General features: G+C 42.2%; 1 protein-coding gene across 3 annotated transcripts in view; it reads right to left on the minus strand.

The window, feature by feature from the left end:
- Positions 1-25,005, minus strand: part of ABCC9 (ATP binding cassette subfamily C member 9) — a 133,012-nt gene that overhangs the window by 41,791 nt on the left and 66,216 nt on the right. Inside the window, exons 18-28 of one of the 3 annotated variants that reach the window (XM_043538775.1) lie at positions 24,928-25,000; positions 23,584-23,689; positions 15,346-15,384; positions 13,628-13,729; positions 11,548-11,632; positions 10,252-10,332; positions 7,735-7,872; positions 7,012-7,137; positions 4,835-4,931; positions 2,010-2,257; positions 755-903 (exon numbers count right to left, since the gene is read on the minus strand). In XM_043538775.1, the coding sequence (XP_043394710.1) occupies positions 755-903; positions 2,010-2,257; positions 4,835-4,931; positions 7,012-7,137; positions 7,735-7,872; positions 10,252-10,332; positions 11,548-11,632; positions 13,628-13,729; positions 15,346-15,384; positions 23,584-23,689; positions 24,928-25,000 (1,244 nt within the window). The remainder of the gene's footprint in view (positions 1-754; positions 904-2,009; positions 2,258-4,834; positions 4,932-7,011; positions 7,138-7,734; positions 7,873-10,251; positions 10,333-11,547; positions 11,633-13,627; positions 13,730-15,345; positions 15,385-23,583; positions 23,690-24,927; positions 25,001-25,005) is intronic. The other 2 variants (XM_043538776.1, XM_043538777.1) reach the window with 2 other exon arrangements.

The raw sequence follows: 25,005 nt of genomic DNA on the forward strand, positions 1-25,005 counted from the left end.
CCCCTAGAACCAGTTAGAAAATATGAAAACTATAATTTAGTCTTATACCTGAATTTGGAATGCCATCTAAATCTTATTTTAACCCCAAACTTTTAAGTCTCCTCTTCCACAACCCCCTGAAAAACTCTCAGTCCCCTTCTCTCAACTCCTCTATCCATCCTCTGGCTCCCTCAACTTGAAAGACTCATTGTAAAGTCCACCCTGCTGTCCTGGGTTAAGTTTCCAACTCCTGGGCTGGACAGGACAGTGTGTAACCTATTCACTCTTTATACGGGAACTGCAGTCACTGCATGCATGCAATCACAGCCTGGGCCAACCCACCCTCCGTGCTGGGCTATGTCAAGCTCATGCAGAACCTGTCTCTTTGGAGCATAAGAAATATGGTGTGTGTCCCCCCGCCCCCCACACACTCCCACCTCTGTGCATTGGAACTGATGCATTTCCACCACACTGGGAACCTTCTGTGGCCCCAAAACCTCTAGATGAATTTCAAACTGTCTGAAAACTTTGTAACTTGAAATTACTTTCAGATGAAAACCACTGGGTATGAAAAGCAGGCAGAATATGAAATTGTATGTTTTCCAGCCTGAAAGAGGGTAATTTCCTCAGCGTCTCAGCTGGCACTTTCAGATTCTGCGGGACTTGAGGGCTGTAGGGGAATGAGCCATGCTCTTCTCAGCACTAGCCACTGTGTTACACAGCAGGTGTTCTTTGGTAGATTGGCCTCTCAGCAGGAAAATCACTTTTGCTGTACCTGATTGGTCCGAGGATGATCTTATTGAGGAGATTGTGGTGAAGGTTCTTGGCTGCTGTGAGGCCCATCCACTCCACAGTCAGGGATGTGATGAGGCAAAGGACGATCCCTGCTCCACAAAGCATGCTGAACACAGCTACATGATAAGACTAATAATAATAATAAATTAATAATAAAATTAATAATTAAAGGAGAAAAAAATTAACCTTGGAAATCCCCAAGGCAATGTTCTTCAGAGCTAACACCAGATGATGTGTCAGACTCCAAAAGACTTCAATAATAACGGAACATGTGCTGCATGTTTAAATTAACGCGATTCTTTTTTTTTTTTTTTAAACATTACAAAAGGAGTTTTCAACCTATGGCCCCAATCCTGCAATTCCCTATATTTGGGTGCAGCAGATTTTCAGATTGGGGATTAATTTGGGGGCCTAATTTGTCTCAGGAAGATGCGTAATGAATCAAGTTCACTGCAGCTACTAAAGGTGAGTATGCTGCAAGGTCGTGAGTTGAGGATGTTCAGCATGTTGCAGGACTGGGCCCAAGGCTTGTGAATTAGATAGGTGAACTAGTTTGGATAAATGCAAAGGTCTCCAAAACTCAGACTGAAGTAAAACAGAACTTTTCAGGAATTAAGTTTGGATAACGTCAGAAAGAAAAAAAACAACGTTAATTTCAAGCTCCACCGGAGGTCAGAGGGGCAGCTCCTCAACTGGTCTAATGGGGCCATAATAATTTAGACCAGCTAAGGATCTGCCCTCTGGATTCTGCCTGGATATGAGAGGTACTGGAAATCTCATGAGAAAACTTTTACTACGTTTTCATAAGCATCTGAACTTTGGGATACTTCTCGAATCCAAATCACTGCCAGATCCTATTTAAATGGCAAAACTTTGGGTTAATTTCTCTGTTAGTATCAATGGGAACTGCTGCGTGATCAGCACTTTTGAAAATCTGGGTATTAATTTAGCTTGCTAAATGTGGATTTAGGAGCCTATTAGGCTCCAATTTTTGAAAATTTGAGTCCAAAGTTCTTCTAAACTCAAACAAGTTTTAGTTTCAGTTTGACATTTGGATTAAGATTTATATTGGTTTTTAAATTAGATTAACCAATTCACCCATCTTATTTAACAATTGATGTTATAGTATCTATATTAGCTACATTCCCAATCTAACTGGTTACTAGGTTAACATAGGGTTATTTTTCAATTATTTGAGAATATTTTTGTCTGACAAGCTGTAAATTATGGCCAACCTTGTTTGAGCGTTGAGGGTCTATGGAATCCCCTGTTTTATTTCCATTCTCCATGGATGTCCATCTTGCCAGCCAGTAATCTATGGCTACAATGACTGAGTGTTTCAAGAGCTTGGAGAAAATCATCAGAAACAGTAAGAAAAATCCTCCAGAGGTAAGATATCTCCAGCAGGTTTTCCACGGCATCTTTGTTCTAAGCCGCATTACTGTTGACATGTTATCATCATCATCTTCCTCCTCTTCTTCCTCTGTGATTCAGAGATTTGACCAAATCAGTTAGATTTTATTCAATACCACACGGACAATCATTCATGTTTTGAGTGGGGATGGTTGACATTTTTTGAATGTTGACATTTGAATGATAATTTCACATTTTTAATTAAAAAACAGCAACACTTTTAGATATGTTTTGTGACTGTTCTTTCTTTTCTTTCACCAACTCTACAGCTTGTTAACATTTTTTGAATTTTTGAAAATAAGAAAAGGGGAAATGCCCTCACAAAATCATATTTTTTCCATCCCTTTCAGTTGACTAGCTCTAGTTTTGTTAATAATCCTTAAGGATAGGTCTACACTACGGGGCTAAGTTGACCTAAGTTATGCAACTCCAGCTACATGAATAACATAGCTGGAGTCAACGTAGCCTAGGTCAACCACGCTGGGTCGACAGGAGAAACTCTTCTGTAGACTTACCTTACACTTTTTGTTTCGGTGGAGTACCGGATACTCCAGGATAGCAATCTGTAATCGATTTAGCGGGTCTTCACTAGACCCACTGAATTGAACCCCGATGGATAGATCACCACAGCATCGATCCATGGTAAGTGTAGACATGCCCTCAATAAATCATATCTTCAGTATGGAATGCATTCATAGAAATCAGACTAGTTTTAGGATTTCCAAAAGCTTTTCTGGTGTGTTCAGCTTGTCTTTACATTATCAGATGGGGAGTGAGGCTTTTATGCATTGTTTGGGAAGCTACAGACAACTTTGTCAAACATTCCATACAGAAGAGTTGCCTCGTGTTGCTTAGCAGGGCTCTTCCTTAACATTACCTGCAATCACTACAAACTTTATCTTCATAGAAGAGGACACTATCATGTGTAACCACATCACATTGCAACATGAGGTGATGGTTGTGCTCTGTTGTAACATGCTTATGTATCACAATATGCTGCTGTGAAAACATTGCATTGTGGAGATTTGAGACACAACAAGAGTATTGAAGTTCACAGTACTTCTATGCACACTTGAGGGGAATGTAGACCTGGAGTCTTCTGAGAGAACTTTCTTTTGACTTGACAGCCCTGAACTGACAGTGTCTGAAGTACTGTAGTAATTCTGAATATTATGGAGAGTCACTAATTTATCTGAAATTTCATGTGTTCCGAGGCACAGAGAGTTTAAATACTTTTTCAAGATCATACAATGAGTGAATGTGAGAACCAGGATAACAAGGAACTAGAGCACAAAGTCCTGTTAAATGTTACCCTTGAAGTTATTGATATGTATTTTACCACCTTAACCAAGTGTTTTCTCTGAGAATTCTGGAGTTGTTGGATGCTGGTGTTCTGTTGGAATGTATAGTCATGTCTCCACAGGGCCTTCAATCCCCATTCTTTATAACTTACTGAAGGAAGAAGATATCTGTACCCAGGTTATAGGACTAGTCTATTGACATGGCATTACTGCTATATCCCAGAACTAGAAGTGTGGGAAGACCTTAGTTTTTCTGCCCTCAAGACCACTGGAGACTGTACATGTTAAAGAAGTGCTATGTTCAGCCTCTGGAGCAACGCAGTGGAGGGTATCACTAAACCACCAAGTCATAGTGCCATCATGAGCCTTAGAAAATACCCTATATACCTCAAGTAGCATAGCCAGATGAAACACTCTACAGGGATAAACAGCCCCACAAACAGAACTTATTAATTAGACAGTCAATCCAGTCAATAACTCTGCCAGTCTGTGAGTCCTTGACGTAAATCAATACTCCACTAAGCTTATGAAGCATTCAGTTAATCCCTTTATCTCTCTGGCACCATCCCACTGGCTGCCAGAACTGAATATTCCCCTGAGGGGCTCCCCAACATCCCAGAGGTGTTCTTGATAGGTCCTATTGCCAGCAGCCTATAACCCCCCAGGTAACTTTGTAAGTGACTCAGATCTGGATCACTGCCTCCAAAAATGTAGAAATTTGTGGAGACAAAAAGGTAACTTGGATGATGGGGCCACAAATACCTAGACAGATCCAGATCCCAAAATAGCAGACTAGGCTCCAGCTCTAATTTAAAAAAAAATCATGTTCTTCTTTAAAAGGATGTGCAAATAACTACAAGCTACTGTCAGGAGCCTGTTGGGGGTATCTCAATAGGCAGAATCAGTGGGGGCATTCATAACCATGTGACAAAACTGGAGCTAGAAGGCTAGATCCTCAGCTGGTGTAAAACAGCGTAACACAGTGACTTCCATGGAGCTACGTCGATTAACACTAGTTGAGGCTCTGGCCCAGAATTTCTCTATATATCCTTTTTTTCCCCATTTCTCTCTTACTATCTCCAGAAAATGCAGCAGAGTAAATCTCTAGCTCTCCTCTATCCTTATTCCTGCACATTGTTTGCAAAACTCCATGAAGAATCCATTAAACAGCTCTAATTCTAAATAGCTCAAAGTATTGGACTTTCCACTCCTATTGCCCAAAAGAGTAAATGTCATCAACATCTTCATATCTCGTTGCCAAGAACATTTAGCAATATCTTAAGAATGTGGCTACATGTGAATGATGCATGTTTATAGTCTACCCAGTGTGAAAAGATATAATGTACCTTCATCCTCATCTTCCAGTTGTGCTTTGGATTCTCTCGGGTACATTGCTCTTCTGAGAGTTTTTCTTTCCAAAGTAGTTTGGTCAGTTTCCATATCCTGTAACATTACATTAACTTGAGAGCCCAACCTACTGTGAGTGTCATTATTTTAGTGTAAGCAAGGTGATGCCAGAGACAATGGAAGTTCATTTGCATCTGAGTCCACAGGAAAAGCAAATTGAGGGAAGCATGAGGAAGACAGGATGGCATCAGCTTCCTGGAGCACAAGCAGCAGGGGAGAAAACATTACCTGGGGATACACTTCAGAAGAATATATTTCAAAGGTTTAATGCACTTGTCAAGGTTCCTTCCCCACTCTGAACGCTAGGGTACAGATGTGGGGACCTGCATGAAAAACCTCCCAAGCTTATCTTTACCAGCTTAGGTCAAAACTTCCCCAAGGTACAAAATATTCCACCCTTTGTCCTTGGATTGGCCACTACCACCACCAAACAAATACTAGTTACTGGGGAAGAGCTGTTTGGAAACGTCTTTCCCCCCAATATACTTCCCAAAACCTTGCACCCCACTTCCTGGACAAGGTTTGGTAAAAAGCCTCACCAATTTGCCTAGGTGACTACAGACCCAGACCCTTGGATCTTAAGAACAATGAAAAAGCATTCAGTTTTCTTACAAGAAGACTTTTAATAGAAATAGAAGTAAATAGAAGTAAAGAAATCACCTCTGTAAAATCAGGATGGTAGATACCTTACAGCGTAATTAGATTCAAAACATAGAGAACCCCTCTAGGCAAAATCTTAAGTTACAAAAAAGATACACAGACAGAAATAGTTATTCTATTCAGCACAATTCTTTTCTCAGCCATTTAAAGAAATCATAATCTAACGCATACCTAGCTAGATTACTTACTAAAAGTTCTAAGACTCCATTCCTGGTCTATCCCCGGCAAAGACAGCATATAGACAGACACACAGACTCTTTGTTTCTCTCCCTCCTCCCAGCTTTTGAAAGTATCTTGTCTCCTCATTGGTCATATTGGTCAGGTGCCAGAGAGGTTACCTTTAGCTTCTTAACCCTTTACAGGTGAGAGGAGTTTTCCCCTGGCCAGGAGGGATTTCAAAGGGGTTTACCCTTCCCTTTATATTTATGACAGCACTATAAAAAGAAGGGGAGAGAACCCCTTACCTATCTATCACTTAAGGGACAAAAGAGGAAAGCGCTCTTGAAATCTCTGAAAGGTGGATCCTTCAGCCATATAGGTTGAAGATTCTGAGAAATTGCCTGAGACCAGTATTGTAATCTGTTCAATTTAAGACTCTAAAAAGCATGTTTTACTTTTGTTTTATTTGTAACCATTTCTATCTCTATTACTCTTGCTTAGTATCACTTAAATCTATGTTCTTTATTAATAAACCTATACTTACTTTTATTATAAACCATCTCAGTGCTGTGTATTAAGGTGAAGAATGTGTCCTCAGCTGGGCTAAGATGTTAGTATGTGCGTAGTGCCTCTATGGAGATAGCAGACTTAATAATTTGTGTGAGAGTCCACTGAGAGCAGTGGACACTGCAAGGAGATGTCTCGGAGGAACTCAGGACCTGGGGTTCACTAAATGTTACCTGCGAGCACTGTTCCCTCTAAGCTGTGCACATGTGCGCACGCACACAGATCCTAAACCCCGTGCACAAGGCGAAACACCGCATGCACAAAAATTTGCAGAGAAGCACAAAAATTTGCACAGAAGAAATTTGTTGCGCGCACAGCCTGTCAAAAATTTGCACAGAAGAAATTTTTTGCATACATGGCCTGTCAAAAATTAGAGGGAACATTGCCTGCGAGGCAAGGATTAGACTGGAAGAACCTTGAGGAGTTTGCTGGTGAGGTGGATAGACTGGTATGGCAGAGAGCTGACACAGTTTAAGCTCCAGCAAAACTCTCTCTTGCTGAGACAGAGGGGTAACACAGAAGCCTATGTTTCTGGTCTCCTTGAAGAGCCCAGAACACCGAGTCACTGCACTCAAAATCCTCCCATGAGGTCTACTGATGTGCAGAGTTCCACCCATCAATCAACCTGAGAGGAGAATTTCACCATAAGTACATTAGAATGGATTCAGACATGGATCAACATTCAAGATGCTTTGCTACAATGCACCCTCGTCCCACTCTCTGTCATTACCTTTTCTAATTCTTGGTCTTGACGATTCATCAGAGTTTTCCAGTGCTCATACAGTTCAACATCTTTGGTCTGGATGTCCTTCAATGTCCCTTCTCTGAGCACATAACCATCCTTCATAGCTATAATCTAGAAAAGAGGATTATCAATACGTCTACTCAACAACGTGATATAATCACTGCATTTGGAACAATGCTGAAGATCTCAATGTGAATGAGCTAAAACTCACAACTGGGCTAATTTCAGTGTTCATTGTACCCAATGGCTGCACATTTTATCAATAGCTTTTAAAAGTTATTTTGTCAAGATATATCTTACAATGAAACTATTACAGGAAATAGTTATTTGTGGACATATTACTTCAAAAGAAAGAGGACAAGGTATAATTAATAATAGAATAATTGTTTGTATAGCACATTTCAATCAAAGATTGTAAGCAGCTTTGATTTATAAGCTATGTGCCAATTACTTGTCCATGGTTAAATGGAAGTAAAGTTCAAATAGAACGTTTTTCACTCCATACCCGTCAGTGTTGCAGACCTACAAGTGGAATACAGGGCTAGGACCTCCATGCCCACTGCAAGAACAGATGGTGGGATGGCTCTTAGCAGAACAATCGTTTAAACACTATAGATTCACCTTCAACTATATCCCCACCAAGGGCCCATGGAGGTGACCACAGTCCTTACAATGTGATAAACTGGCAAGTGGTGGCTCCCCTCTTACCCAGTCCGCATGTGGCAGATATTGTAATTTATGTGTCACCAGAATAAGTGTCCTTTTGTCTTCCTGGAGGAACTTCAAGATACCTTCCTGCATCAAGTGATCACTTAAGTGAATGTCCAGTGCAGAGAATGGATCATCCTGCAATTGGATAAAAGAAAAATTGGGGCAGAGAGCTTGGTGTGACATTACATCCTATACTCTTCATAGAAATATGGTTATGATATGAATATGGCATAACTAAGTTATACTTTACGCAAGCTGGCTCATGTAAGGTATCATTGGAAAGGTTATAATTTACTGAATGTGATTATCCAATTTGTATGCATGAATCATTTCTGTATCTAAAGTTAGGAATATTGACTATGTAACAATTACAACTGCTTGTGTACTTGGGGAAATGCCCACCAGACAACAGGCAATCCTCCTGAATGACCCATTTAAGAAGGACAATAGAACTCTGATGATACTAATCTCCCACCTTCCTGAGGTGCTTCCTGGGATGCCTCATTGACATTGATAATGTCACCTGATGAAAAGTACTCCCTTGGACACTCCTGGTACTTTTCCACTGTAGGGGGTGGGGATAAACAACAAATTATTTTTAAGGGCTGGGAAGGGAGTTGATCTGGGGTCTCTCCTCCATTGCCTACCCAAGAAGAAGGACTGCTGAAAAAACCGAAGGGAAAAAGGAACTAACCTGAAGGGAAAGGCAGGGGTGAGTTCAAACTGAGACAGGGGTCCAGTCTGTAAGAAGAAATAACTGGAACTCTGAGCTAGCAAAACTCTGCATCCTGCCTAATTCAACATTTAGGGTGAGAAATTACATTTTGTAACCTTTCAGAGTATCAGCCATGTTAGTCTGTATTCGCAAAATGAAAAGGAGTACTAGTGGCACCTTAGAGACTAACCAATTTATTTGAGCATAAGCTTTCGTGAGCTACAGCTCACTTCATCGGATGCATCCCAGTTTGTGCAATTCCTATTTTGGGGGTGGGGGCAATGTGAAGAAGCTGTGTATCTCTCTCTTCACATTGAAGGAGAGGGCAAATTTTATATGAGCTTGTGCTGTGCAGATTTTTCTATACAGTGCAAGACAATATACCTTTGGGTCTGCACTCCAAGAGAGGGGGGCACTTGAGTGCTGGGGCAAGTCCCTTAAGCTGAGTCTTCCTAGAGCTGATCTCAGTGTCTGTATCTTTCTGCAGCTGGGTGTGGTCCTGCCTGGCTGTGTGCTAGAGGAGGCTTAAGAACCTGGCTCAGCAAGAGAGGGCAAAGGGGGCCCAGCCTGGTGGAACAGGCAGGCTCAGTGGTATCCCAGTACATTAGGTGGCACCTTAAAGGGGGGCAACCTGTCACAGTATGTACCAGAGTTTATTTATTTTGTTCTTTTAAACATTTAACCTATTCTAAAGAAAAGCAAACAGCTGTAATTACTAAAGTGCTATCTGTTGCCCTAATGCTAATCTGTATCATCTTTAGTGAGAGGGCTAAAGTGGAAAACAATAAGAAAGATAAAACCTTTACTCTTAAGCCTGTAGTAAATCACTCAGATTCTCCTTGTGACTTTTTGGTTTCCCCTCTGAAACACTTGGCATTGGCCACTGTCGTAAGACAGGATACTGGGCTAGATGGATCTTTGGTTTGACCCAGTATGGCCGTTATGTTATGTTCTATTTCTGAGTCAATTTAGTGCTGGTCCCAGACTGACACTCTTGGAAACTAGAGATGGACCTGAACTGGAACACCAGATTTGGAACCCTCCCCCAAAATTTGGGGAAATTCGGATTCAGATTCAAACTTTAGACCTGAGCCTATTTCAACAGCTAACTGATGTCATCTGATACAACTGAGTACGTGCCAATGCAAGCTTCCTCCAAACCTGACTCATTAATATGCCTGTAATTCCACCTGGAGAGAGAACCTGTAAGGATGAGAGAGTAGTTCAGACTCCAGTCCTTGGCCTCTCTCCACTGTCTCTACCAGCAAGGATGCCAATTGTGTTGGCAAGTTTTTTATGCAAACACTTTTCCTCTAAGAACTAAGGTGAGTCCACCAATTTTTATTTTGCCTAGGAATCAAACAGCCATCACATGGGTGATGACTTTCAGAAACCGTCAACATACACTGAATTGGGAGTAGTAACAGAGAAGTGAAAGGCCACGTATCCCATTGCTAAACCCTAAGTCCACTTATTCCTCACAAAAGGCTAAATTGTGATATCCTGACTCTTCAAAAAAATCCCATTGATTTCATTGGGATGATGTGTGGTACTCACTGTGAGTATGGGTATCAGAATCCTGTCCCAATCTTTTTACACTGAACTACGTAACAGGGCCCTCTTTCACCAACCTCCTAATATATTCTGCTACTGCTTCTGGTCATTGTTTATTTGTTCTTTTTCCTGTCTCTGCATTCTGGATTCAAATGTAGATATAGGTCCCTGTAGGAAAGCTAAATATAAGGGCAACATTTTTATTATGAAGTCTGCATACTTCATATTTAAAAAAAAAATCTTACCAAGAAGACAATGTTGGTGTTTTGATAGAGTGCTCGAGCTACACAGATTCTCTGCCGTTGGCCGCCACTTAAGTTAATCCCCTAGTGAATATAACAGGTCATAAAAATGGGTCTTTTGAATAAACAAAATGATTTGTGTATGACAAGACATTGAAAAATGCCAGGTTTTTTTTTAAACCACCCAAAGAAGTTTCCTTAGAATTTTTCTAAGTGTTGGATATAAGGTTAGTCCTGTTGGTAAACAAATACAGTCAGAGAAAGAAACTGTTATTATCAGTGCAATTTCATATAAACTAATCACCAATAGCTTAGATGTTATAAAGTTCTTTTCCTAGAAGAGTAGGACTGTGTTTCAAATGATACTGGAATCAAATTATGCCAGGAAAATATGGAAGACTGTGATCAAAAGAGGCTTCTGAATAGCAGCAGGGGAGAACAGCCCCTCTCCACTCCAACCCCTCTACTCTGGTAGATTTAAAAGAATTAAAAAATAAAAATAATGGTGGAGCTATTTAAAAGGTGTTTTATAGGAAAATTGATTTTTTCAGTTCGTCAGTTTAATAATATATAAGTTTACAGTATCAATATAAGAGCTTGGAAGTAAAACTCCCACTGGATTAAGGTCAGTGGCACAGATCTTGACTTTTTTTCTGTGCTCCTGACACAGGACTTCATTTTTGTTTACACTAAGGGCCATTTTGCCCATTCTAGCCATGTGAAGGGGCTTAGATTGTGTATAAATTACATTTACACCCACTTTAAAGCCCCTTTATCCTTCCAGAGTGGAATAGAGTGGCCACAGTATAAATGAGAATCAGGGTCAGAGCGTAAAATGAACACAGTGGAGTTATATCAGGAGTGAAACCTTCTCTTTGTTTTTCTTGAGTCTGCACAGCATTAGTCTCCTAAATGACTTCATTTTCCATGACGTATCATAAAAAGAATGCAGGGGCTCCACGGCACTTAAGAAAAAAATAAATGCACAGGGCCAGATTCTGACTTGAGAAGCCAACAGAGTTGCTCAGATTTATACCTAGATTCCTAAGTTTTGATTCTAGGCTAAGGTGCCTTAGAGAGTACATGATAATGCTGACTAGCATCAGAGTAGCTGGAATTTTTTGATTGCTAGGTTTCATGAATATCTATGATGGCATATAAGTTAATATGGAATTATAATAAATATTAATAAATACAACTATTTCTAATGTTTACCAGGCTTGCAACTCAATACAATCTAGAAATGTGATACCATCATACAAATCAGGCTGTCATAAAAACTTCCACCTCTTTATTTACCCTCTCTCCAATTTCTGTTTGATCACCAAATGGTAATAGGTCAATGTCCGGCTGCAGAGAGCATGCATCCGTAACAGCTTTGTATCTGCAGAGAAAAAAAGATTATTCTTATGGAAAAGCAACCAGACTGGATAAAACAAAAACCTCCTTCCAAAACTCAGACTTAATCTATTGGTGAAGTTCAAAAGAGTTTAGCTAACTTTAAAAGGGATTCAAGTGAAGCCTTTACAAAAAGCCATCTTTATTAGTGACTTCAATGAAGCTAGGCTAATTTACACCAGCTGAGATTCTGGCCCCCGAATTTGTGGATGCTTATCTGTATTTTGTGAGATCTGCCAATCATTAATTGCTAGCAAGTGAACTGAGTGGCATATCATAGGAAAGCATATGCTGAAATGTGTATTAATGAATTTTTAATAACTTAAAGCAAAGTGCGTGTTGCCAGTAAAAATGCCTAGATTATAGCAATTTGTTTTCCTAAAATCAAATCACTTTTCCCCCTGCATTTGTTGGCTGACTATTTAAATGAACATAGAAAGTAAGTGTTGGATAAGAGTAGTCAGAACCAGGCACAAAAGAGCTCTGTTTTGATTTTCAGTACCCCTATGCTTCCAGTGGAGCACCAGTTATCACTGGCTTGAGGTAGGCACACAGCAGGTAGGCCTGTCTTCAGCACAGTAATATCAAATGGTATGGTGTTTTGTAATGTGGTGCTCTGATATCCATCAGACCAGGACTGGATTAAGGTATGGACGCAATAGAACCATGCCTAGGTCCCCTGCTCCAGAGTCATATGATGACATCAGAACCTCAGCTTAATTTCAAAAATAGAAAACATGTTTCTGGTCTCCACAGTTTCCAAGAAAAGCTTGTAAACATGCCCCACATGTAACAGATGCCATGATATTTGTCTAAGGCTTGGTCTATGTTACAGACTTATGTCAGAATAACTGTGTTGCTCAGGGGTGTGGAAAGTCCATACCCCTGAGCGACGTAGTTATACTGACCTAACCCCTGGTGTAGCCAAGGCTATGTTGACCGGAGGGCTTCTCCCGCTGACATAGCTACTGCCTCTTGGGGCGGTGGAGTACCTACGCCGACCAGAGAAGCTCTCCCACCAGCGTAGGTAGCATCTTCACAAAGTGCTACACTGCACCACTGCAGTGCTGTATGTGTAGATGAGCTCTGAGTGTGCAGACAGCCCCCATCAGGAAAAAGGAGCAACAGCCCGTTAGAGCCAAGGAGAAAGCCCCAGACCTGCTGCCAGCGCAGAGTAGTCCTGCTGTTCAGAGAGGGGCCACCCTTCCACTTCTTGGTCAGGGGGAAGAGGTCCTGTTGCTTTTCCCACTCCTGCTCCATGTGTACTCACTGCTGGGATGGTGGCTGTGGAGAGCATCCAGGTTGGGTGTGCCTCAAATTTGGCTTAATCTGGCCCCGCATGTGGCCGTAACCTCAGAGCATTAAGCTACTTCCTCTCGGGACCCAGATGAATAAGCAGCTGCTTTTCTGAAGCAGGAACCCTCTATACCTAACAGCCAGACTATGGCTTTCACCCACCGGTCTACACTGAGGGCAGTGCTGAACTGCAGTGCCCTTTGAGGAGCTATGGAGGCACAATCCCTCCCTGATCTCCTCAGTACACAGTGGGAGCACGTAAGCTGCAACGTGCCTTTGGCCAGCCAAATTCAGAAAAATTTACAAAGGGAGCACTTCCTGTGTCCTCAGAGCAGGAACTGCCATTCTCCCTGGCCCTTACAAGGAGTGACCTCCCTGCTATGCAAGACCCAGGAACCATAATATAAAATAATGGACTTAGAAGCTAAGAGCCCATTCTACCTCCCTTTCTGCCCCACCCATCCTATACTTCTTGCTAGCTCAATACATCAGCAGTTCCCATTGTTACAGTCCACTCCTGGGAGTGAAAGTGTCAGTAATTGCCTCCTATGTCCTCTCCATAAAATCCCTTCAGTGAGTTTAGGGTCTTTTACACCTCTTTATCCACCCCTTTGCTCCCCTCCTCCTCTGGCAGGAAGGGAATCTAGCCCTTAGGTTCCATAACACTAAGAAAATTGATAATTACCTCTGTTTGTTAAAAGGACTTCCAAAGATAATGTTTTCCTCCACTGTAGCATTCAACAGCCATGGCTTCTGTGCTGCATAAGCCACAGAATATCTGTTTCTACTGGAAAAATTAAAACCACACCAATAAAATAGATTATCTTGAAGTGTCTTATGAACAGAGTTAACAATGTGCATTAAAAAAAACCAGAGTGAAGGTAAGGTACTATAAAAGAAACTGTAACAAAAGAGAAGACAAAAGCTTTAAAGGAAGAGGTTACATCAGAGAAGCATCCACCCTCTATCCTGAAGTAAAGGTCTGTGTTCTAGGTTGTACTACTTAGACACTGCTTTAAATGGCTTGTTACTGGGCCAGAGATGGTATATGGAATGTAAGTCCAATAGCAAGCTGCAAATGTCAAAACCACCATGCCGTCCATTGTTAAATATGAGTGTAAATTAAAAGACTAGAAAATGTACCAGAGTGGGATAGTGTTTTCTAACATCAAAACCAGTTACTTGGAAAGTAGTGTAAAAAATGGATGTTACCAGCCCATTTGTCTCATTGCTTTTTAGTATGTTTGTTATTTTAAACTACCGTGTGCTTGCAATACAATTTTTCAGCAGATGCTATTTTTCTTACATGTAGGTCCATGTTAACACTGCAATGGATTGCAATGATACACTAAAGTAGAACAACTCTGTACGAATTCAGAAGGAATCACTATGGTCTGTTAAGTAAATATAATGCATACTTTGAAATGTGCCTCAATATATAGTGATATATATAGTGTGTGACTACTTTGCCCTTTACTCTAACTGTTTTGTTTATGTATTCTGGCGGATAAGATTCTGTGATATCAGCCACCTTTCTGAGACTTCTGCAACACTTAGGCAAGCCGATGTGAATTGAGTGATGAAGTGTCCATCTTAATGATCATTGTCTTCGTGTATGTTGCTTCAGATTACAACCTTACCATTAATTTAACATAGTAGGTGTCTGTGGTTTGCTGTAGAGAGAGAGAGGGTGCTATGGTATTGGTTAGAAATATTGGTTAGAAGCATTCAGCATCATCCCATAACTTGTAGAAGACCCAGAAATCTGCTCAACTATGTTAATATTTCTCCTTAGGTTATCAGTATCAGGTAACACAGTGGTTCCCAACCACAAGTATGGGGGCAACTACTGGTATAGTACTTCTGCCATTTGCGACAGGTATTTTTGGCGACATCTCCAAAGTGACTTGAATAGGAACAACACTGGCCCCTTAATGATGAGCTTCCACATAGCGTTGCCGTTCGCCCCACATTCACTGTGTGCGCAACTGTGAGACTAGGATTTGGAGCGGCACAGGATTCACTGCTGGTTACAGAACATACAAGCAAATGGGAGGCTGCAGGCTTCAGCGTCACAACTTGACATCTGTGGGCCCCATCCTGCCGGATGCTGAGTGCCCTAAACTCCCAGTGATGTCAATGAAAGTTGAGAGCACTTAACACTTTGCAGGAAAGGCTTAGCGCCTCTCATGGGCTGGCCTTTAAACAGGTGTACTGGCATAATTGCCTAAAAAAGATTGGGAACCATTGCATTTAACAAAACTGCTAGTTAATCTTTTAGAAAGTTATCACCAATGTGGTGAGGAGACAAGGAAATGACTGAAAAATACAAAGATGAAGGTTCAAGGAGATTCCAAGGAAACAAATGATTCTGATCAAATACACTGCAAATGGAAATAATACCTTCTGGTTGCTTCACAAGAAGGGTCAGTTTCATTTATGCTGTAAGTTATGGTAAACGATGTTTAGTATTCAGGAAATAGATACAGTAACTTTTTATGTGCACATTTCACATATGGGAAAAATGGGTTGGGTACACATTTGAAAGGCTGAATTCCAACATTGATTTTTCTTTTAAAGAGGCAAATACAATAACGCCTCACTTAAAGTCGTCCCGGTTAACGTTTTGTTGTTATGTTGCTGATCAATTAGGGAACATGCTCGTTTAAAGTTGCGCAATGCTCCCATATAATGTTGTTTGGCAGCCGCCTGCTTTGTCCACTGCTTGCAGGAAGAGCAGCCCGTTGCAGCTAGCTGGTGGGGGCTTGGAACCAGGATGGACCGGCAGCCCCCCCATCAGCTCCCCACTCCCCTAAGTTCCCTGTGCAGCAGTCGCCCCGCAGGCTACCAGTTGCCAGCAGTTCAGCTGTCCCTCCCCCACTGCCACGTGCTGCTCCTTCCCTCTGCCTTGGAGCTGCTCCGGGGAGCCTCCTGCTTGCTGTGCAGGGGAGGGGGGCTAATGTCAGGGTGTCCCCCGCACTCCTTTACCCTATTGGGCCATCTCCACAGAACGGGGCGGGGGAGGGGAGCACGACAGGACGCAGGATGGAAGGAGCTTGCTGGCAGCAGCTGCTGTCTCAACTTGCTGATCTACTTAAAAAGCTAATTTACTTAGAGTGGGGTCAGCATACTGAAAGGGACAATGAACGTCTCTCTCTCTCTCTCTCTCTCTCACACACACACACACGGTGTGTGTCTTTGTCTCTCTCTGCGGTGCTGTCTTCCCTCTCTCCATTCGTGCTGCCTTGTAGAGTGTGAGGCTACATTAACAACAACGTGTTAACCTTTGAGGGCTCAGCCAAATGCTAGTTCATCATTTAGCAGGAAGGCATTCCCTGGGAAATATCCCACCCTCTTCCACCCTCTAACTTCACCACCTCAACCAAGCTAAGCAACTCCCATTGGCTGCTTCTATGATCAATGATATTAACAGGAACAGGAAGCAGGGAGAGAAGAAACCAGGCAGAGTGCAGTAGAGAAGCCAGGCAGGTTGCATTAAGCAGAAGCAGTTTTTCCCTGAGTACAAGCCTAAACTGATGCAGAGACTTGGGTGTGGACACTAAATTTGGGAGCCTGAGTCTGGGGCCCGATGAAATTATTATGGTAGTGATTTCTGGAATGAGGACCTGTTTGCTGTAATGATTCCTGGGCTGAAGCCTTATTAAAAGGGATATAACCTCTAGTTAATGTGTGTTGACTTCTCCTGGCCCTAAGCTGCTAAACTGACAGCTATTGCTGCTCCACTTGGGGAAATTAAGTTGTGGCACACTTAAGGGGTGCTCTGGGATTGCCTGCACATTTAGAGGATCAACAACTAGAGGGTGTTCTGAGGTTATAGATGAAGAACCACTATTCCCTTTTTGGAAGGGTGGAAGAGCCACAGTTGCTATTTTGGGACCTTGTCTAACCAGAGCAGTCTCTTTATTCAGAAACAGATTCCTATCTTCACTATCATGGAAAAATATTTCCAAGGTACGAGAGAGAGGGAAATAGAGGCCTTTGAGACTAAAAAGAGGGAAGAAGTTAGTCCTACGGAAAAAAGAGAGATTAGAACCTCTCATATAAAAAAACCCCTCAGATCATTTTCCTTAACAAATAGCAGTGAGTCACAGCAGTGGGAGAAGGACAGAGGAAACACATCCAGCATATACGTCTAGAACTGCCAACAGAAGAATAATTTTTAAAACTTTGGGACCAATGCTATGGTTCTTACTACTAGAGTGAACAGATTGTAATAACTAAATTTCCCATTAGAATCAATGAGATCAGTTGTATGAGTAATGGGACTTTTAAGCCCCCTGTTCAGCAAACCATCCCTCTTCAACTAGGTGCGTAAACACATGCTTAATTTCTACTGACTTCAGTTGGACAAAAGCACATGTTTAAAGTTAAGCATATACTTATGTGCTATGCTGAATCAGGGATTCAATACCGAAGGATTTGATCCTTTACTTTTATACTCGTAGAAAGTTTACTTCTCAAACTACCTACTTTAAGTTCAACAACGAAACAAGTACAGTGCATGGCAGTAGTCCAAAGCTCAGGTTCTGGAGTGCATAATATTTCCATGAAAAGGGCTTTATTTGGATTCAGGTATTTGTAATCCTTATCTAATTTTGTTCATTTAATATTTTTTACTCTGTATTTGAAAAAATATCCACATTTCCCCAGACCGGATCACTGCTAGTTACACCAGAGTTAAGTCTGAAATTATGAAAAGCACTGAATTGATTAGATTGATCAGTCATTTTCCATATGATTACTTTGATTTTGTATGCTAATCTGTTAGCCAAATTTATTTAAAATCAAGGTTTCAAGGGAAAGTTAAAAATAGTCTTAGCTGCAGATTGGACTACTGTCAATAAAAAGGAGTACTTGTGGCACCTTTGAGACTAACAAATTCATTTGAGCATAAGCTTTCGTGAGCTACAGCTCACTTCATTGGATACATAGTGAGCTGTAGCTCATGCAAGTTTATGCTCAAATAAATTTGTTAGTCTCTAAGGTGCACAAGTACTCCTTTTCTTTTTGCGAATACAGACTAACACGGCTGCTACTCTGAAACCTGACTACTGTCAATGTATCCTAGACTGGACCTTTTTAAACACTAACATATCTCTAACTCTGCCTCTTGTTCTCCTGCAAAACAAATACAGAGGGATGCATTTAAGGCTAGAGCTCTATGATTACAGTGGAACTATAGAGTTCCCACTTAATCTGCAGGCTCAACAGGGCAATGAAGATTCAGGGCCCCAACCGTATGGATGCCCTCCAGCTGCATGAGAAACTTCCACTGAGGACTACCTTCCAGCCTCTCCACATAACCAGGGCAGAACCAGTAGCCATGCTGACATTGGCTATCTACCTATTTATCCCTAAGGGAGGTCTTTATAATACCCATCACTGTGTTATCTAACCTTGTGTGGTAGCAACACCATGGTCCAGAGCTGTACTTGTGCTGCTGAGGGAAGGCACAGAGAGCATAGCAGCAGTTAATGCTGACCTCGGACAACACTTACTTCCCATCACTTTCCTTGCAGTCTGTCACAGCACAGGGTCAAAGAATGCCATTAGTAAGGGTTTGCTCCAACTTTTGTTTTGTCCATGTTTTACAGCTGGTTTCTGGGCCCTCACATATTCTTTGCACGGGGAGGCTTACATACCCTCTACTCTCTGTAGAGCCTATACAGAGGGCAAGGAGCATTCTGCTTAGCTGCTCTCCCACTCTGCTTGGCTCCCCCATGGCATTTTCTGAGGATTTGGTTCTCTCCACACCACACATCTGTGTGTGGTATGCAAATAGATATGCCTCTGTACAGTCTGGATGGGAACTTTCCAACTCAGCCCTACATAAAGGGCTGAACTCTAACAATGATTCTGGATAGCCCCCATGCCCTATTATAGGGGAAGCCTGCCCAGACAGCTACTTATCAGAACAGTTGGAAGCCAGCCTCACACCTCAGGCTTTTGATTGCTGCAAACCCCAGCACATGCAGTGGAAAAGAGCAGCCGTCCCTGGGGCTTACAACCCCAGAATGATGTGGAAGCTGAGCCCCAGAGAAAACCTGGCCCATAACTAGGGCCTTACCAAATGCACGGCCATGAAAAACAAGTCACGGACCGTGAAATCTTGTCTCCCCCCCCATGAACTCTGGTCTTTTGTGTGCTTTTACCCTACACTACACAGATTTCACGGGGGAGACCAGCCTTTCTCAAATGGGGGGTCCTGACCCAAAAGGGAGTTGCAGGGGGTCACAAGGTTATTTTAGGGGGGGGTCATGGTATTGCCACCCTCACTTCTGCACTGGGTGGCTGGAGAGTGACGACTGTTGGCTGGGCACCCAGCTTTGAAGGCAGCACCCCCACAGCGACAGCGCAGAAGTAAGGGTGGCAACACCATACCAGGCCACCCTTACTTCTGCGCTGCTGCTGGCGGTGGCTCCGCCCTCAGAGCTGGGCTCCCGACCGGCAGCCGCCGCTCTCCAGCAGCCCAGCTCTGAAGGCAGCGCCGCCACCAGCACCAGCACAGAAGTAAGGGTAGCAATACCGCTAATCCCTCCCCCCACACAATAACCTTGAGATCCACCCCCCCCACCCCACACAACTCCTTTGGGGTCAGGACCCCTATAATTACAACACCATGAAATTTCAGATTTAAATAGCCAAAATCATGAAATTTACAATTTTTAAAATCCTATGACCGTGAAATTGACCAAAACGGACCATGAATTTGGTAGCTCCCTTCCCATAAAACCTATCCTGGGCAAGTTCTCTACAAGGAAGGTGCACTGAAACTCTTTGTCTTTCTTTCCCTAACATACATGCCTAGTTTCACCCCCAGAGGAAGTAGTTACAGCTCTCACTGCTGTCCGAGTTGCACTAGTTTATCCAAGGGCTGATTTTGGCCACAATGGGCCAAAATCTACTTTGACTTGCACCAATATAAATCCAGATGAATTACTTCAGATTTACATCAGTGCAATTGAGGGCAGAATTCAGCCTAGTGGTACTATACCTACATTACTATAGCAGAGGTTTCTAGGGAATTTACCCAGTCTGTATCTCATCCCTTTGCATATTCCTTGATCAGCAGATATAGTAACTCATGTATGCAGAATTACATGGGAAGGTAATTAAGAAAATAATTAGAACTTTTATTATGATTTTGTAAAATACAGCAACAGGATTCATTTAGTCAATACTCGAGGTATCAAAGATGAAATAACTTCCTTAAGATTGCCAAACCTAGATTAAAGTTAGCTCATCTCGAGATGCAGTATTGTAGAACTTGCTTGTTATCAGTAAGAACTGCGACTCATTTGGTATGATTTAACTTTGCTGTCTAGAGATTTACATAGTGTATCGGAATGTTTACAAGATGATGCTTTTGAGGATGGTTACTGGAATGATGTAAATATGAATTGCTGCCTCCTTTTACCTGTCCCTTACAAAGGAAATGACTAATCTGAAAGGAATATCCTCCTTAAATGTTTTAAATAAATAAATGGCGACCATGCATCCGATGAAGTGAGCTGTAGCTGATGAAAGCTTATGCTCAAATAAATTGGTTAGTCTCTAAGGTGCCACAAGTCCTCCTTTTCTTTTTGTGTTATTACTGTAGGTCATGTATTCTAATTGACACCCAACTCTCTACTCCTATTTCTTTAACAAAAGTTATTCTTCCATGGGTTCTAACTATACCGATTATTCCAGTGAGATCATGTGTGTTAGCACAGCAGACAGTGACACACAACTAAGGAACCAAACCAATGCCACACACCAGAGCCAGTGCTAGGCATAAGCAGACTAAGCAATTGCTTAGGGCTCCAAGCAGCTCAAGTGGGCCCCTATTCACTTTTTATTATGTGTTGGGGGTGGGGGAATATTCCTGCTTAGGGCCCCCAGTGGGCTGGTGCCGCTTCTGCCACACATGGACAGGAAGAGGAAAACTGTCAAGCTTGAAAAAGCTGCTTTTTGGGAAAATGATCAAACAGATAAATATTCAAAGAACGGGCCATGCCATTTTGATCACTGTGAGTGAAAGTCATCCCTCCTTCCACAGACAAAACCCAAGGACGTGAGCTTTGGGTGGGATAGTTGGGGGAACAGAATTCGCCTCCAAAATAACAGGCCATGAAGTGGGTTGAAACACATCCCCTCCACATCCACCTTCCCAAACTATGAGCTGCAAGAGTTACAGCTGCCCTACGGAGCTCTCTATACAGGGATTCTCAGACACTAGCTCTGTCTGACTGTGGATCCAGTGTAGGGCCCCCCAGCCTCTCCCATCTGCCCCAGCAGCTTTCTCCTCAGTTGCCTCTTCTCAGCTGGTACAAACCCCCCCAAACTTAATCACACACACGGGATGTGGGTATCCCATCGTGCTTCCATAGATGTCAGTTCCAAAAAATCCAACCAGGAATATCATCCTCTGCTTACTCTGTGCTGATGCCCACCACAGGCCCCTGAACAGATCAGATTCTATGAGACTTTGGCATGCCCTCCTCTACATGCCACCTGTAGCACGGGAACGTGAAAACTGTAAAGATCAGCCTACTTAGGTTCAGACATTAATCCAAAACTAGAATATGGCTTTGTCCTTTATCTTTGTGAAATACCCCATCCCTTCCATTTATCCTCATTTTCTTTGCTAGAGATGGAGGAATTTTTTGACAACCATTTCATAGGTCTGAGTAGCACTGTGTGAAACATTATTGGTCAGCAAAGCCATCTGATGAAACACACTTTCAAAGCATGATGCCATTTCAAAGTGTTAAACAATGAATGCAGTTCACAGCTCTTTTCTCCGTTTGAAGATAAGATCAGTAGTCAGTATATAAATGCATATCCCGTACAATAAGAAGATATTTGATTAAAGCATTAGTTAAAAATAAAGATGGGCCAGAGACACGAACTTTATGTCCAGCGCTCTCTCCAAACTTTTCCTCTGAGTATGACTGGATCCAGTGTTTAGAATCAGCCTGTTTTAAAATGACTAGGCCATCCACAAATTTTGGATCCAAATCAGGATCTGAACTTTCTTAAATTTGTGTCTATACAGATATGTTTCAAGCCATAATTGGTACTCACCTTAAGGTCTATTCCAACTTTTTGGCGTGGTAAATAATTCAAATACACCCACAAAATTGGAACTATGCATCAACAACCACCACAGCCACAGGATGGAGAAACAAATGATAAGGACACGTGTATAATAAGCGGAGCCGGTCAAAAAAAATTCACTGAAATTTTGAATTTTCAAAAAATGCATCAACCTCTAGTAATGCAAAGCCACAAAAATGTAAAGAAGTTTTGAGAAGTGTCTGAAGCAATGCTATTACCACTGGTGTCACTGTTTGCTAAGGCAAATTATAGACCAATGTACTTGCATTATGGCAAGTCTGAGATGGAATGGACATGGAAAGAACGCTCAAAGGATGAAGATCACACACCAGCGGTGAAATCCTGACTCCGCTGAAGTCAATGGTGAAACTCCCATTGGCTTCGGTGGAGCTAGGATTTCACCCCAGATGAATTACACTGTACTGCATAGCACATGTTTTACATATAGAGTCATGGGCGGGGGGTGAACCCCTCATTCAGGGTGGCTAGCCCTCTTCCCACCCCACCCAAGGCCCCAGCCCTACCCTCCACCCCACCCAATGCCCCGCCTCTAACCCACTCCCCCTCACCCGGAGCCAGAATATCCCCGAGACTCCGACTGTGGCCTGAGCCACCCCTGAGCTGCTGGCCAGCCCTAGCCCCAAGCTCCGGGCCACCAGCCCAAGCTGAGCCCCTACTGGCTTCCGTGGAGAGGTGGAACAAGGGCGAGGACTTGGGACAGAGAGTGGGCTGGGCCATGGCCTGGGTTTGGGAAGGTTTAACCTCCCCTGGCTTATTATACCCGCCGCCCATGCATAGAGTGATCGATCCTTTCCATTTAGGTCATAAAATAAGGTTAGTGTATTTGAGACTAACTACTCAACTGGTTTTAACTATATTCAGATTCCTTTTCCAACCCTTCCTTCAAGCACCATGCTGTAAATCTGCCACTGGGGCAGGGTGAATTTTTTCAGACTAAGAGCTTATTTGATGAACAATACAGTTTTGATCAGCTCAAGACTATTCATGAATCTGACATGAATAGTTTCAGCCATTCACAAAACGGTTGGAGGAGGAAGAGGAGTGGTGGTAGAGGTGGTAATGATGGTGCTGGTTGCTGTCTCGCCTTCCCTTCTTCTCCTAGCACCCCCAATAACATTTAGCCCAGTGGTGAGGGCACTCAGCTGGGATATAGGACATCTAGGTTTAAATTCACACTCTGGAACAGACCCAAAACAGACTTTCTTGATTCACCAAAAATGCTGAAATATTTCAGATTTGGTTCAACCCAAAGCATTTTTTAAAAAAATTTCAGAACTGCCATTGAACTGCAAAAATCAATTATTTGCTCAGCTCAAGCTCTCACTTTCTGTCACAAATGAAACATCACTAGCTGCATCACAATAGATCCGGTGTGAATCTACTGGTAAAGGTTTGCAGGGAGGATTTTGGATGATGATTTAACATGCTCTACATTTCTTATTATGAGGTGTCGGTGCTTAAAATTAAAACAGCAATTAGAAGCTATTGGAAACTTACTTGTTCCAGTGAACTTTTCCTTCCAGGGTCTGCATCTCACCGAGTATAGCCAGAAGAAGTGAAGATTTCCCACACCCAACTTGACCCACAATCATTGTCATCTGACCTATAATAATCATAAACCGAATAAAGAAAGGAAAACCAAATGATAGAACACTAATCCAGTTAAAATTAAAAATAGCTCACTGCAGTTGTTGCTACCCTTTATATTCTGTGAATGGCAATTTTGCGCGTGACCACCTGTGAGCTACTTTCGAAAGGAAAGGTTCAGGCATACAGTATCTCCATGATGTAAGTGTACTGTATAAACCTGCCGGAATATATATAGATTAAAAAAACAACAACACAGTGATTTATTAAGAGACCCATCTTGGGAACCAAAGTTTTATAGCAATAATTATTAAAATTAATAACAATACCCCAAGTTCCCTTTGTGGGTTTGCACTGCCAAATCGCGTGTGTGTGTATGTGTGTGTGTGTAGGGGGTGTATTTTAACACTTCTGGCCCTTTTTAATAACTACTGTTTTAAGTGGTCAGCCTGTTTAAAATTCCTCTCAGTACTGGCCTTAGTTATGCTGTTGTCGGTTTCATTGATGGCCAGGTAGATCTATTATTTTGAAACTGGCGATTCTTTTCATTATTAGCCATATGTTTAAAACAAACACAGGGAAGTGCTTCTTCACATAATGAGCAGTCAACCTGAGGAATTCGTTGCCTGGGGATATTGCGAAGACCAAAACTATAACTGAGTTCAAAACAGGAATTAGGAAAGTTCATGGAGGGTAAGTCCATCAATGTCTATTAGCCAAGATTGTCAGGGATGCAACCCCATGCTCTGGGTGACCCAGCGCCTCTGCCTGTCAGATGCTGGGACTGGACAACAGGGGATGGATCACTTGATGATTGCCATGGTCTATTCATTCCCTTTGAATCATCTGACATTGGCCACTGTTAGAAGACAGGATACTGGGCTAAATAGATCATTGGTCTGACCCAGTGTGGACATTTTTATTTCTAGCCATTATTTTTTAGTTCTTTGGAGCTACGATATAATTCCTTGAACTAGATTTCTTAACCTTTTACATCCTTCCCTTTACATTTCTTGACACCAATCTGATCACATTTTTTGGGGGGTAGAGTAGTGGGGGCACACAACCTAACTCGTTCCAAGATGGATCTTGATAAATTTATGCCTGTGACAGCAGGAGACTGGACTCGATGACCCACGAGGTCCCTTCCAGTCCTATGTTTCTTTGTGCTTTGGACTATATATGCAAGGAATTGTCATTACAGCAAATACACACTTTCACATGTTTAGCATTTAAAGGGCACATTAATCCTACCTGTTGGGATTCTGATGTTTATATTGGATAATGTGGCTAAGCCACTTCCCCATGAAAAATATCCATTGGTAACCTACA

Source organism: Chelonia mydas, chromosome 1 (genome assembly GCF_015237465.2).
Source record: "Chelonia mydas isolate rCheMyd1 chromosome 1, rCheMyd1.pri.v2, whole genome shotgun sequence".
NCBI lineage: Eukaryota > Metazoa > Chordata > Testudines > Cheloniidae > Chelonia > Chelonia mydas.